The following is a 19675-nucleotide window of genomic DNA, read 5'->3' on the forward strand; positions in this document are numbered from 1 at the left end:
TTCACGTTTATTTGATTTTGCGGTGAAAAATTTGATTTTGACTAAAATTAAGTTGAAAATAATGTAATTTATAATTAAATATATTAATATAAAAGTGGTTTAAACTTTAAACAATAAATTTAAGTACAAAAATTAATTTTAAAGTCATATGCTATAATTGTTAGCTTCAAGTAAAATAAATTCTAAAAACCAAATTAATTATATTCCAAAATTGTTAAACATATCCAAATGAATAGTATGACACATATATGGATCCGTTTGTGTTGATGAGGATGTTTTGTTTGGCGGTGGAGTGCGAACAAGGCTTAAATGAATTGCTAACAGTGTAATATGTAATGTTTTGGATTATTTGGAGAGCAAGAAACGACTTCATATTCTCATCAAATGTCTCGATATTTGAAGAATGCTTTGATAATATCAGAAAGACTTCTTGGAAGTGGTTACCGGAAAAAAAGGGAGAAACTTTATCTATTATGAATAAAACATTAATTCAATGAATTGTTATCTAGATAGGGCCGATTGTTATTCCAAATCATTTTTTTGGTCTTTCTTATTTCTCCTTGTGTTGCTTGAGTCTACCACCCCTTGTACTCAATCCCAAATTACTGAAGTACTTAGTACAACTTGTACTTATTTACACATCCAACATATATTATACTTTTGTTGTTAAAAAAAAACATCGATCAACAACAACTAATCTAGAATTGAAACTAAATACTAGTATACTTTAATCTTTTTGTTGCTTCACTTTTCATGTTGTCTTGTTGATCAAATATAGTAGGTACTATTTTAGATTGGTGATGACCATATATGATTATCACATGTGGACCCACTATATGGTTTGTGTTTGAATATCATTTTTTGGAATTATGTTTATTAATATTATATTAGAACAGTGGTTTTATTACTTAAGAGTTAAGAATCACTTTTTTTCGGATCTGGATTTGTTGCGGTAGTGAAATCACACAGTTTCACACTGCTTGCTATTATGGCCTTTAGATTTGTTATTGAATGGTTTAGATTATAAATGTCACATCACCATCTTGTAATATACATTGATCCAATGGTTCATATTAAAGCTGTGTCATTTTTAACAGCACCAAATCCATATTTCTTTTTTCCCCTTCCAATTCTTTGTTTTTAACTTTGTATTCCACATATTATAAACATTCATTATATATGCCACTTCCTTAAATATATCCCTAATAATAGAACTCTTATAAGAAATAATTATCCCTAAATATATACTCTCTCCGGACACAAATATAAGAAAAAAATACTTCAAATTTTGGATATAAATATAACCAAAAGTCAACTACTTTTAAACTAATTAATACTACTATTCTTAATATACCCTTATTTAATCATTTCACTTTTCAAAAATTTATGTGATTTTCAAAGCATAAATCACGTTTCAAAGGGTAATATATTAAACTCAACTCATTTTTTGTATTAAATCAAGAAAATTAACTACACTTAACTAAATTTCTTAAACACTGCGTAAATAGTTATTTTTTCTTATATTTGTGTTCGGAAGGAGTATGGTGTTATACAAATTTCTAGATACATTTATTTATGGATTATCTAACTAGTATTCAAAGCGAAACTAGTTAATGGTGTAGTAATTACAATCAAGTTCGGGAGACTATAGCAATTACCATCATCAACATTTGTGGGTGATTTGCTTTTGCATAAATTATGTCATATGAAAATCTTTGCTTCATTCAATGGACAAGTTTTTTTATTCTTGAATGTTTTAATGTGCATAATATTTATTAGAAAAGAAATTCGAAATTCTTCTCACATTAATGTGGCAAATTCGAAATTTGTTGTCTTTGAACTGGCGTGTCAAGTTATGTCAAACTTAGAGAGAGGGTAATCGTTGTGCTGATTAACTTGCTAACTTTAGCCTCTCATAAGATTCGTCAGTTTGTGTTAGAATGAAGATTCCGTCATTTACTCATAATATATTGCCTTTTTCATTATAGTGTATTATTTTTCAAGTGAAATATTACATTAACTAGCGAAGTTGCTTGGATGATACATACATTCACATTATAGTGTACTATTTTTCAATTGAAAAATTATATTCCCTCCGAGGAGTTTAATGATTCATTTACATGCACAATTGCAACAGAAGAGAAACAACAAAAGCATCAACCTAAACCAGCTATCCTCTGTTGTTCTTGTTCAGCTTTCCATGTTCTCAACTCTTGTTCTACTTCTGCAGCATTTTCAGAATTACGAACTCTGAAAATGAGGCTTGGCATTAAGGCAGGCAGTTAATGAGGCTTTTGGAAGCTGACCGGAGAATTACGAACTCTCTCACAAAGATTTTTAGTTGGATCTGCTATAAATTTATAGTTGGATAAATTTATTATCTGGTCTGATTTTTTTTTTTTTTTGAACTTGATTATTGATTTACCTAATATTTCACATCATCTTCATTCATCTCGAAGATTTTTTTATGCAACTTTACTTCATACCAAATCTTGGAACATTCCATTTCCATCTTTTTGGTGCCAAATTTTTTAGACCTGGCCACCTAGTTTAGCATAAGTCTTCCTTCGATTTTCCCATTCTAAAAGATTTTTTTTGGTTCCCATTATAAAAAACTTTGGAGTTATAGTTCATAGTGTATTCGGTAAGTCCAATAAATTAGCTTATATAGTTGATTGGATAACTTATAAGCTTGTTTGATAAAAATGGAATGTGAGACTTAGTCACACACACTTGAAACCCAACAGTTAGATTGTGAAAAGTCTCTTGCTTTTGTGTTTGAACAATTGTTATTTTGAGTGATTATAGTGAAAAACTTTTAAAAGTGCAAATTAAGGGACTGAACTACTCTCGAATTGTGAGAGGAATCAATATAAAATTGTTTTGTGTCTCTCTCTCTTTCTTATCTCGTTTAGTTTATTTCGCTGCAAAACTCTTTGGAAAACCCGGTCAGATTTTACTCTTGATTCAGAATCTGACTTGTGTAAAACACTTTGCAAAAATTTGGAAAAACCAGCACAATTTAACTCTCCCTTGTGTTTTTCTCACATTCAGTTTGCATCACTACATCTAGTCTGTTGCATAACTATGTGAAAAAAAAGCTCTTAATTAAAAAAAAAATATTGTTGAAATTATAGCTTACTTTTAATTTTTTTTGTTGATATTATAACTTACTTTTTTTATTGATCTTTCTCTAGTTTTAGTGTAGAATTCCGTAGTTTGATAGGTTTATTTATAATACTAGTGTATAATAATAAGATAAAAGACTATTACCACAATGATTGACGTTAAACTTGATAGAGAACATCATGTAATTGATGTCAGAACTGACTCTGAATCAGATTAAATTGGTGGTGAAAGCTAAATAAAAAAGACTATGGCTATGACTATAAATATTTCTTTTTTTTTTTTTACTAATATAAATATTTCATCTTACTAATAGCTAAAGTATTTTTCTAGCTATAATCTAATTCTCTATCATATAAATTTACTAGAGTGTTGGAAATGATATCCGATGTACTTCCTCCGGATTCATATATAAGTAACAAAATAAAAAATTTGGAATTCTCAAATATAAGCAAATGCTACTATAATCATTATATTTATTATCAATATTCCAATTTTACCCTTAGTTTCACTTTTACCCATAATAAATAGTAATTTAATTTAAAATAAAAAGTAAGGGTAGAATTGAAAATTACATACTTTATTTACTCTACTTTCTTAAAGGATGTGCCTTTTTTTTTGTTGCTTACATTCAAGACTAAGGTGCCAACATATTTTTTTTTTTGGTTTTCACCACTAGTTTAATCTGGTTCGTGTGTCAGTTCTGGGGCAGAACTTCTAGCATTAATTAGTTGTCTCAGTCTCATCCCGATCGCAGTTGCAGGGGATCGAACCGTGGTCCTCCCTACCAAGTTAGCAACAATCACCACTGAACCAACTAATGATTTGTTAAGGTGCCACATATTTGAAATGGCATTGAGACTTTTGCAATCTAATTTTTCCTTTTAAAAAATAATATAATACTCCTCCGGTTCTAAATATAAGAGGAAATTTACTTTTTAAATTCATTGAGAATCTAATGTATCTAGTCCATATTATGAATCAAATGCATTAGATTTTTAATGAATCTAAAAAGTATTTAGGACCGGAGGGAGTAATTAGTTATTGGAAAATGTTAATTAGTTACTCCTTCCGTCACAAAACTTTAGTCCTTTTGGAGTTTTGCACAGAGATTAAGAAATGATAAAAAATGTAAGTAAAATCATTTTTACGCTTACTTTATTAAGAAAGAGAAAATATATTTAATTAATTCTTTAACTTTAGTAAGGATCTATGAAATTTCTGGCACACAGTAGACAAGTGTTGCCCACGATGTTTAGACACTTGTCGTAACACTTGTCTAAGCAATAAGAACAATAAAGCAGTGCATTAAAAACATATACTGAAAAGCATAAACAACACACCAGAATTGTTAACCTAGTTCAGCATAACAGCCTACTCTGGGGCATACCAAGCCAGGGATAAAGTCCACTAAATAGTATCAATTCAGAGCTAAATTCCCCCGTTTACAATTCCTCACTTAATCACTACACGTGCTATACTTTCTACCTAAGACTCACCTAGTTATGAGGCCCTCCTCAACTCCCTCTTCAATCACAGATAACGATTGGATCAATAGAACAATTCTGAACAAACTAGAAGACAAACTTCCATGACAAATACATAGCCAACGACTAAGTTCACAATTTGGAGTTGCTTAAAAGCTTCCTCCAAGTACACTACTCAACTCATTACCTACATGTTTCTGAGTGAGGACACGTGACCATCTCACAACCCGAGTGGTTCACTTACACCAACTCTCCTAGAGAGTGGCTTAAAGACACGAAACCCTATAAGACTACATCTTTGATATTCTATATTGATTCTAGTTTCGGTGTGTAAAACAAGGTTAACAACACCCTTTATATAGCAGAAGAATAACTTGGGCTCTAAGACAAAATTAGGTCTTCAAAACCTTGCGGCAGCAACAGACATATTTTGGAATCAAATATTATATTTTCTTAAAGTTATTTTATTCCTTTAGAAAATAGAACTAGGGTTCGGCAACCTTCAGAAACTAATTGACCACGTGTGCCTTGTTGTATAAGAAATCACGAAATAATTTTTCAATAAAATCTTCAAAAGATTGAATATAAAATAATAACACTAGCTGGCGCGCGCAGTTAGATCACGCAGGTGTTGTTCCAATGTGTACGTACATCTGTCTCAACACATGATGTATGCAGTGGCGGAGCTAGCCCAAAAGGTTGGGGCGGGCCGCTACGAATATAAATCGAATATACAAAAAAAATTACTAAAAAAAGACATATCATATTGAGGGTGTGTCTAATATAGATATCTCAAAAAGAGTCAATAGGTGAACCATTACCATTTTCAATAAATAAATTTAAATTTTTTTAACAAAAGATTGATCAAATATGAATTTTTATAAACAAACTCTATTTTAAATAAAAATTTGAGTACTTTTTTCTCCAAAAAAATATACTTGAATACTTTCACAAAATAAATTACACATTCTAAAATTTCTATAAATATTAAACAATAAAACATTAGAAGGGATGCTTCAAAAAAATAAATTAAGAAGGACATTTGAATTATTAATTTATAAGAGAGAATTCTGGATCGTCTAAATAGAGGGGGTTTGAAACCCCCGCAAACTGGAAACCAGTTAAAGAATTCTGATGGTCCAAATTGAGGGTGCTTGAAACCCCCGCAAAATGAGAATTAACAAACTAAACAGACTATTTAGCGGGGGTTTAAAGCCGCCGCTAAATAGTATACCTGAAAAAAAAATGAAAATCTTGGGGCGGGCCATGGCCCTGTCCAGCCCATGAGGGGCTCCGCCCCTGGATGTATGCACATATGTCTTAACACTTGGCTAAAAGATGTTTTTGCAAAATGTAGCCAACATACAAAAACCCAACGGTACAATGGTAAAGTATCATTAAATGTGCAATGATTTCTTAAAAAGACTAAAATTTTGGGACAAAATTAAAAAGATAAAAAGACTAAAGATTTGGGACGGAGGGAGTATTCAATAAATTCTGGAATGCTTAGTACATAATCACCCTTTATTTTAACACTATCAGTTATATTTACAATTTTTTTTGAAGCAACAATTATATTTACAATTTTATAACCTTACATATTTGACAAAAAAAACCTTATATATTTAATTAATTAGAGTTTAATTGTTATGCACCGTCTGTGTAAAAACTTTTTGCACATACATCTAATGATGCGTTGCCACATCATTTAATGAATGTGACACATCATGTGTTTTTAATTACCATACATGATGTGTCGGAATATTATTGGACGTATGTGCAAAATAACTTTACACCGACGGTGCATATAAATTAAATTCTTTAATTTAAGGGTCATGCTAAACTGTACCCCGGAGCATTAGTTAAGCATACTAAAAAAGAAAACAAGTGATAAAGTTAATGATGAGAGATAATAACATTTTACATCATAAAAGCTTTGAATGCACAATTTACGAGATAAAACTTCTATATTTATAGTGTTCCGGGAGCACTGTTTAGCATTTTCCCTAATTTAATATTTACCCATTACCCATGTAACTTAATTTTTCATCAACTGCTTAAAAAAAAAAACTTAATTTTTCATTACCTTTTATCTCAATTTTTCATAACTGTAGCTACATTTTGTTGTATTTTTATTTATTTTAAAGTTATTATATTATTTAATGTATATATATGTTTTAAAAGAATTAACGTTATTATCAATAATATTAATAATAATTTGATATGTTTCTTAAGTTGTTGTCAATCAACTAGCCGTTGCCGTTCCTATTTATTTTGTATGTTACCGTTGCTCAATTAATCCTAGTTAATGTCTTTCATCGTTTAATTGAAGAAATAGATCGGTTTAACTAGATGATAGACTATATATATATCTACACCCAATGTGGCTTTAAGAAAACATATGGAGTGCTTAAATCCAGAAGGGTTTAGCGGAAAAATCCTTGAGATTGTTGTAAGTTTGTTCTTCTTTGCATTGTTTACACAGATAAAAATATATTATAGTTTTTGACAATTAGATAAAAATATACTCCTATTACTGGAAGTATTGTTTGAAGATAAATTTAAGAATGAAATTCTAGTCGCACTCAAAAATACTTAGTCCAAATTTTCATTAAATTTAATCATAATACCAAAATTATTTTTCTATTTTTAAAAATTGTTTTTCATATTTTTATACGTCTGTTTCATACGTTCTCTCATAAACCTCATTAATGTGTTTTCTCTCACAAATTCCATTAAGATTGAACTTTGAGGATTTTCTATTAAGACTTTTATCGTATAGGTTAGTGAATTTATACTTTTTCAATTTTATGGCATTTTCTTTTCCATGTGATTTCATGTTTTTTCATGTGATTTCAATCGTCCGTGAATGTAATCTAAGTTAAATGTTTATGTGAACTACTAATATAACATAAGATCACATACCTGTTTTAATAATCTTCCAAATCATATACGTAAATTGAGTTTACATGACCTAAGTAAACTTAGTTCACATAACCTCCGTAAACCCAATTCACACTTACACTCGTTTTAAGGGTTCACATTAATTCAATTTATATGAACTTAAGTAAACTCAATTTATATAAGAAGGTTATGTAAACTGAATTTACCGTAGGTTATTTAAATTGAGTTGACATACACGTACAATTTAAGCAACATAGATGGAGATAAACATGACGATGATTTGAGTGGCGGAAATGAACGGCCAAGACGTTCTGTGTTTGAGGGATTTAGTTGTTTGTTAAAGAAATGGAAGAGAAATTGAGAAACACACAAAAGCTTTTGGATGACATTGAAAATTTAATTTATTTAAGGGATTTTGGTCAATTTAAAGTATAACGAGTTTTTTTTTTTTTTGGGTGTGATTAGAAAAAAAAACTTTAAGATTGGGCAACATTTGGAATAATAAAGCGAAAAATGACACATCATTTGGTAAACACGTCATTTGGATATTTATCGATATATCGTTGATGTGGATAATTTTGATAAATTCACAAATAGTATATAATATCAAAAATATGTATCGATGTTGGTTTTAGTTATGGTGGAATGGTGGCGTTTAAAATGGTTGTATCCTAAATTGGTTCAAACTATATGGTTATATGAGGATCTAGTTTGGGTATGACTGATTCAATTGGTGTCAATTCATTGCAAGAACTTGGATTTTATTATTCTTCCGAGCTTTTGTTGCCTAATTCTATTAAAGGTCTTAAGACACTTTTATTTGTCACAGCTTATCAAAAGCTTTGGTTTCCTGATATGGTTTACATAAAGACTTTCTTGAGGTATGTCTCATATTAAAGATATTATTACAATACAATGAGTTAAGATTTGAATCTCAATTCATAAAAATATTCACAAGTACTTATTATTTGGTTTCATTTGAAGCCAAGAAGGAAACAATAAACTTCTTGAGGCATCTACAGTAGACACATGGTCGCTCCAAGTGAACAAGGTGACCAGCTTTCTCCATGCCTTCAAATGTTGTATCATCTTCTATAGTTGTCTGGCATTGGATATACATAAAGAAATATCGATGATAAATACTCCTAACTTTTACTATTTGTATACAATTACTCATAGAAATAAACTCTCCAATATATAAAGAATAATATGTCATGTAAATTAAATAGACATCGATATCATATTATTCTTTATATATTGGAGAGTTGATATCAATTAGTAGTTATATAGTAAAAGTTAGGAGTATTTATGATTGATTTTTTTTTATGTATATCCAATGTCATACAACTAGGAGATGACACAACATTTGAAGGCATAAAGAAAGTTGGTCAGCTTGTTCACTTGGAGCAACCATGTGTCTACAATAGATGCCCCAAGAAGTTTAAATAATAAGTATTTATGAATATTTTTATGAGTTGAGATTCAATACTGATTTTGAACCAGCTCTGAACCGAACTAAACTAATTTTACAAAATAAACCAATTTTAAATGGAAGTAGTTTTGGTTCGATTCATAAGTACCATAAATTTGATTCAGTTTGGTTCGGTTAATTACCATGCACGCACACCCCCTAGGACAGTAGATCTTGGCATTAAGGTAGTTAATGTAATCTGGATCCTCAGTTGCGGACTTATCTGCTGCTTCCTCTGCTGCAGTGTTCTCATACGTTGGATTAAATCTAACGGCTCACACATTAAATCCATTTGCTCCGTTTACTCTATGTTATGATGACGTAACCATTAGCTGCATATGTGGTACCTATCAACGTGATGTCACATCTAGTTCATCTTTATATACAAGTTCTGGTTCATCTTTGGCATTATGAATTATGGATAACTAGTAAAATAGTAAAAGTTATTTTAAATTTATTTTTTTTATAAATTAAAGGATTGATTTTGCATTCACTAATTTTTATTTTATTTGGACAATCAGTAACTTAATTATTGATGTTAGAGATTTTTACTTAATAAAAATTGCATTTTTTTAAAAAAATTATCTCTCAAAATTATTATTATGAAAAACTATTTAAAATAACTTTTATTTTAGAGTTGTTTTATCCAATAAAATTTATAACAAAATGATGAAATACTTAAAACTATATAAAAAAAAAATTGTTAAACAATTTTGAAAAAATACAATACCCTAAAAAACATCATTTCAAAACAGAAGTTAAAATAAATAGGACCTTAATTAGTGTAGTGATTTTTTTACTTGTGGATGTTCTTCCATGCATTGTTCACAAAATAAACATTTTATTTGAATATGTATCGGTATATCGTTGATGTATATAATTTTGTAAGGTTCACAAATAGTGTGTACCTGTTAGAATATATATCGGTATATCGTTGATATAGAAAAATTAATAAACATTATTTGTGAATCTATTAGAATTGTTCATCTCAACAAATGCACATGTACATTTCTAATTAAGATGTATACTGCAAAATTTACCAAGATAAAATAACCAACATTAAACATGCAAATTTGACAAGTGGTGGAAATTAATCGACAACTAGACACCAACGGGTGTTCATCAACATTTAGTACGTCAACAATAATTAAAGCATAAACATGAATGAATTCTCTCGTGTGATATTAGGATAAATTTATTTTTGAACCATTGATTTGGGAGGAGAGAGAAAAGGAAAAGAGTAAAAAGGTGAATTGAAATGTGGACATTGAAAGAATTGGGGAACATGAGGAAATTTTTTTGAAAGAATACATTCTCGAGTTGAACCGTCCTAAATGCAGGACATGCATCTATTTTATTTTTTTTATTTTATCAGCTTGGTGAGATTCTAACCATTTTTTTTTCACCACCAGTTTAATCTGATTTGGGGGGTCAGTTCTGACATCAAGTGACTCACAGAAATAAAAATGTATCTATCTAATAATAGAAAATACTATATTCATGTGTAAGCTTTAATTATTGCTGACGTGCCAAATGTTGATGAACATCCCTTGGTGTCTCGTTGTCGATTAATTCCCACCACTTGTCAATTTTACATGTTTAATATTAGTTATTTTATCTTGGTAAATTTATCAGCATACATCTTAATTAGAAATACAACATTTATTGAGATGAACAATTCTAACAGGTTTGTAAATAATGTTTATTAATTTTTCTATATTACACACTATTTGTGAACCTTACAAAATTATCTACATCAACGATATATCGATACATATTCAAATAAAATGTTTAGGCAAACATTCACCTTTTATTTATTTTTTTATATACTAGTGTGTTATCAAATGATGTGTGTCAATTTTCGCTTTATTATTCCACATGTTGACTTTTTTAAAATTTATTTTCAATTCTAGGGTGGGTTGAGTACCTCTCGTACTAAATCTATGTTTCTCCTTATTCATTTATATAATTATTTTGCATTTGCAGTTTAAAAAAAATTAAAAAATGTGTTTCTGTCAATAAAATAAAATGTGAAAACCAATTTGCATGATAGGCACCGTCACCTCAAATTCCACAAATAGATCAGAGTGAACAAAGGTCCACACCACACAAAAGATGGATTATTTTTTCTTAATAAAATCTGAAGATTTTAAAGAGTTTCACTATGATTATTTTAAACGATTGTTAATTTTAAGATTTTGAAAAACTCTTAAATAAGTGGTACGAGTTCAATACTAGAAATCTTTTTTATTTTTTATTTCATAGTAGAAACTTTAAATGGTAACTTAAAAAAATGGTAGAGAAAAGTCAAAAGAAATAGATTTTCAAGAAGAAAAAAAAGTGCTAAAGCACTTCTAGTACTAAAAATAATAAGCGACGATCCATTATATTCCATCAATCCAAATAGATCCTAATTAAGAGTTTGATCTATTGACAAAAAGATAGATCTTGAATTTAAGGGGTTAACCCCGCTAATACTCTTAAGAGAGGTAGATATAAATATTTTAAGTACGTGTGTTTCAAACCCTAAAATCTTCTTTGTCTTGGATTGGGACACAATTCCCTAATCTTAAATTTTCTTCATGAAAAAAATACCACATTAAATTTGGAGAAGTGCAAAATTGTGAATTTGAACATCTGTCCAAACATGTTCTTACGAGCGGTCCATTTTCTTAAACCTAGCTAAAATATCAGAGTGAAATCCTGTAAATGTATTAGTGAATGAAGTTTTTGACAATAGGAAGAGTTTATTTATAGATGAATTAATATATCATGAATGAATAAGATAGCTTTGTTAATGGTCTGTTTGGTGCTGGGTTATTATCGGTTGATATAGTTAGGAAAGCTATTTATGACAACATATTTAAGTGTCAAACATGCATAGCACTAATAAATATTGTGAAGGTCTTCGAACATACAAGTCATTGAGTTACTATATTACTCTTAAGGGTCTTGCTAACGAGTGCCCCCGGGGCACTCTTTAAGCATTCTATTTAAAGAAATTTTTTATTCAAAAAGTTAAACACTACAATTTCCAATGCGTTGACTTTACGCATTCCGATAAAAATTCTATAAAAAGTTTACTATTTATGGGCTTAAAGAGTGCCCTGGGGGCACTATTTAGCATTTGCCTACTTGTAAATAATATTTTTGGATGGCTTAAATTTTCTGAAGATTTAATAAAGTTGCGAAGATAACGACAAATAGATCAGAGTGAACAAAGGTGTGGGTCTTTTTTTTTTTTTCCTTTCTGTGAGACAAAATATGGATCTTAGATTTGCAGTTAGGTGGTGTAGTTGATCAAAACTAAAACAGCTTTTATATTCCGCTAAACGACATTTAGAAACCAATAACATTTACACGTAATAATATAATACAATTGAAATTGAGTGCAAGAAAGTTGTATAATCATCTGATAAGATTTTGTCGGCTTGACCGATTAATTATGCTGATACAACTATATTTCAGTTGATAGGGACGTTGTATTATATATACGAATTATAGTTTAAATTTGATATTCTCCCCTTATTTATTTTAAGATTTAATTTATAGTCTTTAAATCTGATATTCTCCGATAATAAAAAAAATAAGGTACTATATTATTAGTCTATAAAACTCTCTTAGATACTCTTATTGGAGATGCTCTGACAGGAATGTTGTATTATATATAGGAATTATAGATTAAGTATAATTATAGATTTTCTTTTTATTTATTTTAAAGTTGAATTTCTAGACACTAAACTACTTAAAAGAAAAAAAGTATTCATTTTTAAAATAGTAACTCAATGACTTGTATGTTCGAAGACCTTCACAATATTTATTAGTGCCATGCATGTTTGACACTTAAATATGTTGTCATAAATAGCTTTCCTAACTATGCCAACTGATAACAACCCAGCACCAAACATACCATTAACAAAGCTATTCATTCATGTTATATTCATCTATAAATAAACTCTTCCTATTGTCAAAAACTTCATTCACTACTAGAAACTTAGCTTTTAGTGACATAGAAATTAATCATGGTGAATCTTGTGGCAGCACAAAAACCATTGATTCATGGCCTAATGAAAATGGCAGGTATAAGACCCTACACAATAGAGATAGAATCAGGGACAACAATGAGTTTTTGGGTACCTTCAGAAACCATATCAAAGCCCAAGAAAAAAGAAGCAAAACCTCAAATAATCGCGAAGCCTACTAAACCCGTGGTTGTTTTAGTCCATGGTTTTGCCGGGGAAGGAATAGTGACGTGGCAATTTCAAGTTGGCGCGTTAACAAAAAAGTACTCTGTCTATATTCCGGATCTTCTATTCTTTGGAGGATCCGAAACAGACAAAACCGAACGGTCTCCAAGGTTTCAAGCGGAGTGTTTGGTGACAGCATTAAGGAAACTTGGTGTCGAAAAATGTATCGTCGTTGGTTTTAGTTATGGTGGAATGGTGGCGTTTAAAATGGCAGAGATGTATCCTGAATTAGTTCAAGCTATGGTTATATCAGGATCTATTTTGGCTATGACTGATTCAATTAGTGCCACTTCATTGCAAGAACTTGGATTTTCTTCTTCTTCTGAACTTTTGTTGCCTAATTCTGTTAAAGGTCTTAAGGCGCTTTTGTCTATTGCAGCTTATAAAAAGCTTTGGTTTCCTGATCGTTTACATAGAGACTTTCTTGAGGTATGTCTCATATTTTTTGCACTTCCTTTTAATAAACTATGGAGAAAAAATAGCTATCTGTAGTAGTGTAATTTTCCTTCATTTGAATATTTTTATTTTGATAAATAAATTGAATATATTTTTGTTGATGATATGTTTGACATAATTTGAGTTTTATTTTAATAATAACATTAGATTGTCTAGCCATACTAAAAAAATAGTAATGATATTCTTATAAAAAATTGTAATAATATGCTATATACAGTACGTAGTTTTTCTTGTCGACGGATAGTAGTTTTTTTTAAAACAAATTATATTACAAAATTATTCTTGATTAATAATATGTTAAAGAAAAACTCAAAGAATTAAAAAAAAAAGTTATAAAATTGTAGAGTGGAAACATGCACATTATTATATTTTGGTGAATGACGCAAATTAGAGCAGGATGGGCAACATGAAAAGAAGGACCGGAGAAAATTCAGATCGTAAAACAACTTACAACTTGACCTTCACCAATATCTTTTTCTAAAGTGACTAAAATTTGGGACATAGTGAATAGGGAGTAGTATTTATAATAATTAATTAAAAAATACATTAATATGCATTATGAAATAACCCTGAATTGAATGATGTATTAAAAAATGAAAAAGCGATACAGATTGGAGGTTTTATATGTATCTTCTTTTCTTGGATAGTAGATAAATAAATAGATAGTAGATTAGTGAGATAATTTAATAAATTAAAATAATAAATAAGAATAGTTCATTAGAAAAAGACAATAAATATTAAATATTGTCTTAATTTTTTAAGAGAACAAATAATTTGAGACAGAAGAAAAACTCAAAAGAAACACTTGTTGTTTTTAGACAAATAATATTATATTATATTTATAATTATGTTATCTTTTTTACTTATCTTATGTCAGACCAATCATCATCATAGCTTGAATTTATTTCATGTTTATCCAATTTAATTTTCCCCATACTACCTTACACAGAGAATTTAACTTCCATGCCTACCAAAATAAAATGTCTCTTGATTGATTGATATTGTAGAGATACTGGTATACAAAAAATAATTAATTTGTCAATACCAACTGATGATGTAATTTGTGTTCTTTTCCTTGTTTTTTTCCTAATAATTCAATGATTAAACTTATATATTATTTGGGTCTCACTAACGAGTGCTTCGATGACACTTTTTAAGCATTCTATTTAAAATAATTATTATTCTAAAAAGTGAAACATTTCAATTTACAAGGCGTTGACTTCATACATTTTCATAAAAATTTACTATTTAAGATGTTTAAAGAGTGTTTCGAAGACACTCGTTAGCATTTTCAATATTATAAATATAGAGAACAAGTATAGAATTTTAAATTTAAATTGTCTCGCTGAATTTCAGTATCTCTACTGTCATCAATCAATCAAGAGACATTTTATTTTATTTTCGTAGGCATGGAAGTTAAATTCTTTGTGTAAGGTAGCATAAGGGAATTAAATTGGATAGACATGAAATAAATTCAAGCTTTGATGATGATTGGTCTGATATAAGATAAGTAAATAAGATAACTTAATTATAAATATAATACAATATTTTTTTCATCTAACAACAACAAGTATTTCTTTTGAGTTTTTCTTTTGTCTCAAATTATTTGTTCTCTTAAAAAGTTAAGACAATATTATTGTCTTTTTCTAATGAACTATTCTTATTTATTATATTTTAATTTATTAAATTATCTCATTAATTATGATTAATAAAGATGTTTTAGTAATTATATTTTAACACAACTAAATGATTTTTTTAAAAAGGCTAAAAAAACAAAGACACCTATTCCCTCCGTCCCAAATTATAAGGGAAAAATAAAAAAATCACATTTATTAAGAAAAGGTAAAACATGATAATTTGAAAAAAAATTTGGGGTTTTCCTTGAAATATGTTGCATAGGAAGATGTAAAAGCAATTTTTATTTGTTGTTGTTTATAGAAAAGGGGAGAGAGAAAATTAAATGCAATTTGCATTTAATTTTATGAGAATAATGAAAAAACATTCTTGAAAATGATTTTTTACCTTATAATTTGGGACAAAAAGATGAGTTTTTTTCCTTATAATTTGGTACGGAGGGAGTATCTGATAAGAAATGAGTATAAAGATAGAAATGAGCCTTTTTATTTATTGAAACCTTCGTAATGAGGCTTAGTTCAACTAACTTCACCTAATACTACTACTATAAATACTAATAACATTGGATTGTTTACCAAAAGAGCAATAGTAATATGGGATGGTAGTGTTTCTTTTGACCAAATATGAGATAGTAGTTGAATCTCATTTTCTTGCTAAAAACCTCATTTGATGGGCAACTCTTTCATAAAAATCTTCTAGAGCGCATTGAATGCAGAAGAAAAAAAAATTAATTATAATATAGAAAAAATGTCTCAATTTCTTTTATCATTTATCACTAAAGACAATTTTTCATATTTTCTTTTAATTTAATTAATATACACGATAAATATACAATCATATTTATTTTACACATAATGAGTGTGTTAAATTATCTAATTTTAATTTATTAAATATATAATGTGGCAAATCATCATTAAATGGATGAATAAAATTGATGTAAAAGAAAAGTGATGAATACTTGAAAAAATATGAGATCAATTCATAACATTTCTCTTTTAAAAAAGTGATGAACACTATAGAGTAAAATTAATATTAAATTTATTTGTGTGTCATAGAGTTAACTTATTTTTAAACTATCTCATATTTAAAATTTTTGAGTCTGTACTTCGTGAATCGGTGTCTGTAGACAATGAAATTAATTGCACATAGGTTTGCCGAAACAACACATACTGTGTCTGATGAGTTGACTTCTAGGTTTTTAATTTTTGTTAACAACAAAGTACAATATCCGATTTTTAATATAAGAAAAAGTTTATTTTCTAAATATATTAATTTGTTTGAAAATTCAATATTCGAATTTATTGAAATTGATATAAAAAAGAATCAAATTAAAATCTTGAGAGGAATGAATACAAAAAAAATATCCTGAGAGGAATATATTCTAAGGTTTAATACGATTAAGTAAATTTAAGGAGATTACTTTTTAGATATATTGAATAATTAATGCATCTAACATATAGATCAGATATATTAATTATTCAATATATTTAAAAAGTTTTTTTTTGTTTTCATCACCATCAATATTCGGTCCACGTACTGAACGGCTTAATCTGGTTCGGAGATCAGTTTTGACATTAAATAGTTTCAGCCTATTTTCGATCGCAGTTGCGAAGAATCAAAACGCGATACTTTTTACCAAATACAATATCAATCATCACTGAACCAACTAACGATAAGTTTAAAGGTAAATTTTCTTTAATATTAAGACTAGAAAAAGTATAATGACTTCTAGGTTTTTTTTTGACGAAATTATTTCTAGGTTGTTGATCGGTTGCACTATGACTAGCACTACTCGCAATCATTTTTTATTAGTCATAAAAACAAAATATCTTATTCTTAAATAGTAATTTGCCATAGAAGTCTAATGCAAGTGGTTGATACAACTACAAGGTTATCCAATTGTTATTAATAATATAAAATAAAAAAACTCAATAATTTAAATCAATTGGTTAATCAGTTAATGAGATTTAATTATGTGGATAATTGCAGGTGATGTTCACAAATAGAAAGGAACGTGGTGAGCTACTAGAAGGCTTAGTAGTTAGTAATAAAGACATCAACATTCCAAATTTCCCACAGGTAATTCTCTTGAATTTTCAACTATTATCTCATATTCTCATCAAAACACATTTTAGATGTATTTGGACATGCATGCTCCTTTATTAACCTTAGCTTTCATCATATATAGAGGATACATCTTCTATGGGGTGAAAATGATCAAATTTTCAAATTGGAACTTGCTCAAACTATGAAAGGGTAAGATGTCACATATTATTTTTTGGGCAAAATTACACTACAAGTCTTTTATCTTATTTTTTTATAACACTTTGGTCCTTTATTTTTTTTTTTAACACTTTGGTCTTTTATCTTTTATTTTTGTAACATTTTAATCCCGTTTTTTTTTATTTGTAACACTTTATAGTCTCTTTTTTTGTAATAGTTTAGTCTTTATCTTTTTTTATTTGTAACACTTTAGTCCTTTATTTTTTATAAATAAATAAGATAAGGACCAAAGTGTTAAAAAAAGATTAAGGACCAAATTGTTAAAAAAAAAATAAATGACTAAAGTGTTACAAAAAATAAGATAAAGGACCTGTAGTGTAATTTTGCCTTTTTTATATATTAGAGAGTTGATATATTTGAGTAGTCGTAAAAATAGTAAAATTAGGCGTATTTATGATCGATGTTTATTTATGTATATTCAATGTCAGACAACTAGGAGATGGCACAACGTTTGAAAGCATAGAGAAAGCTGGTCATCTTGTTCACTTGGAGCGACCATGTGTTTATAATAGATGCCTCAAGAAATTTATTGATTCCTTCTTAGCTTCAAACGAAGCTAAATAATAATTACTTATTCAACTCCTTAATTGGATCTGGTTATTGGTCGTGGCACACATAATTCTATTCGATATGTGTCGAGTAATAAATATGAATATTTTACGAGTTGGGATTCAAATCTTAACTCTTTATTTTGTAATAGTCTGTTAAACGTGTCCTTTGTTTATTTATTATGTTCTATTTCTTTCGTAATAATATATAAGATATTTTTTTTTTTTGGAATATATAACATGATTTTATTAATTGTATAATGTATTATTCCCTTTATTTTTTTGTACAAGAGGACGGACCATAGGCCCAAAGAGAAAGCAAACGAAGAAATAAACTAAGAACTAAACACACATCTATCATAAAGGATGACTCTGGAAGCTTACTAAGAAGATATTTGTCGGATAGACAAATACAATGCATATGTTGCCTCCACGTCTATATATATAACTAAGGCAACATATGCATTGTATTTGTTTCAATGAGTACTAGTGGATAACAAACTTAAGTGACCTAAGAATTTTGCTTTTCTGGCCCCATATTGCTCTCGGGCCTCCTGACCAAATTACCCCTAAACATAATATTGAAAATGTTGAGGTTTTGAAGGAATGAAAGTAAATGATTCATATAAGTCTGTTTTGAATTGTAGGATTTGAAATTAATTAATTTCGGAACGTACATTTTGAAGTTGCCTTTTTTTTTTTCCTTCAATTTTTTCATATTTCAAAAGTTACAATCCGCAAACTCTCAGCTTAGGAACTTAACTTCCAAAGTGTTTCGGTATCATATTTTATATTTTATGATCCAAACGTAACTGGAACCGAAACCAGAGGTATTTTCAGGTTTTTTGGTGGTCTGTAGCACATAGGAGGCCTAAAGAGCAATTTTCAAGACCTAAAGGGCTAAAAGCCCAACAACTAAACAACAATTTAAATAAAGCCTAAAATATAAATTTCACATCTAATTTAAACATCAATATTATTTAATTAACTCTATTAATAACCTCTATGATCCTGTCACACATATGAGAAAAAGTAGAATGAAAAAAAGAATGATACAAGTGTATTTTTAAAATAATTAGATGATACATACTTTTGTGTGCTCAAATTAATGGTGTGTCCAAATACTTTTGACCAAACAAGACTTCCTCACATTCGATACAATATTACCATGGCATATATTAGGAATTTAGGACTTCATGCATATTTAAGCACTATTAGAATACACAACTTAATTTGACAAAAAAAAAATGAATAAACAACTTAATTTGCAGCTTACGACATAAACATGTATCATGATACAGGCTTATATATAAATTATTCTCTTTTTTTAACAATATATAAATTATTCTATAACACAAGATAAAATAAAGTTAAATTGCTTTTCGTATAAGCTATAAGTTATTTAGTGATGTCCGCATGAATTTCAATCAATAAAAAATATGTATTCTAGCAAAATTCAAGCTTTCATAATTTTTGTTCTTGCCAATTAGAAAGATGAATGACGTAAATATCTTTGGC

At 28.7% G+C, this 19675-nt stretch overlaps 1 protein-coding gene across 2 annotated transcripts; it reads left to right on the forward strand.

Moving 5' to 3' along the window:
- Positions 1-12833: 12833 nt before the first annotated feature.
- LOC123882045 (epoxide hydrolase 4) lies at positions 12834-18345 on the forward strand. Of its 2 annotated transcripts, XM_045930828.1 has the most exons (4): positions 12834-13664; positions 17316-17405; positions 17515-17582; positions 18038-18345. In XM_045930828.1, the coding sequence occupies exons 1-4, from the start codon at positions 13011-13013 to the stop codon at positions 18171-18173; spliced, it is 948 nt and encodes a 315-aa protein (XP_045786784.1). In that variant the 5' UTR covers positions 12834-13010; the 3' UTR covers positions 18174-18345. The 2 variants fall into 2 exon arrangements, with proteins under 2 accessions (XP_045786784.1, XP_045786785.1); XM_045930829.1 differs by lacking the exon at positions 17515-17582 and having other exon boundaries at positions 12857-13664.
- Positions 18346-19675: the final 1330 nt, after the last annotated feature.

Source organism: Trifolium pratense, linkage group LG4, assembly GCF_020283565.1.
Source record: "Trifolium pratense cultivar HEN17-A07 linkage group LG4, ARS_RC_1.1, whole genome shotgun sequence".
NCBI classification, from domain to species: domain Eukaryota; kingdom Viridiplantae; phylum Streptophyta; class Magnoliopsida; order Fabales; family Fabaceae; genus Trifolium; species Trifolium pratense.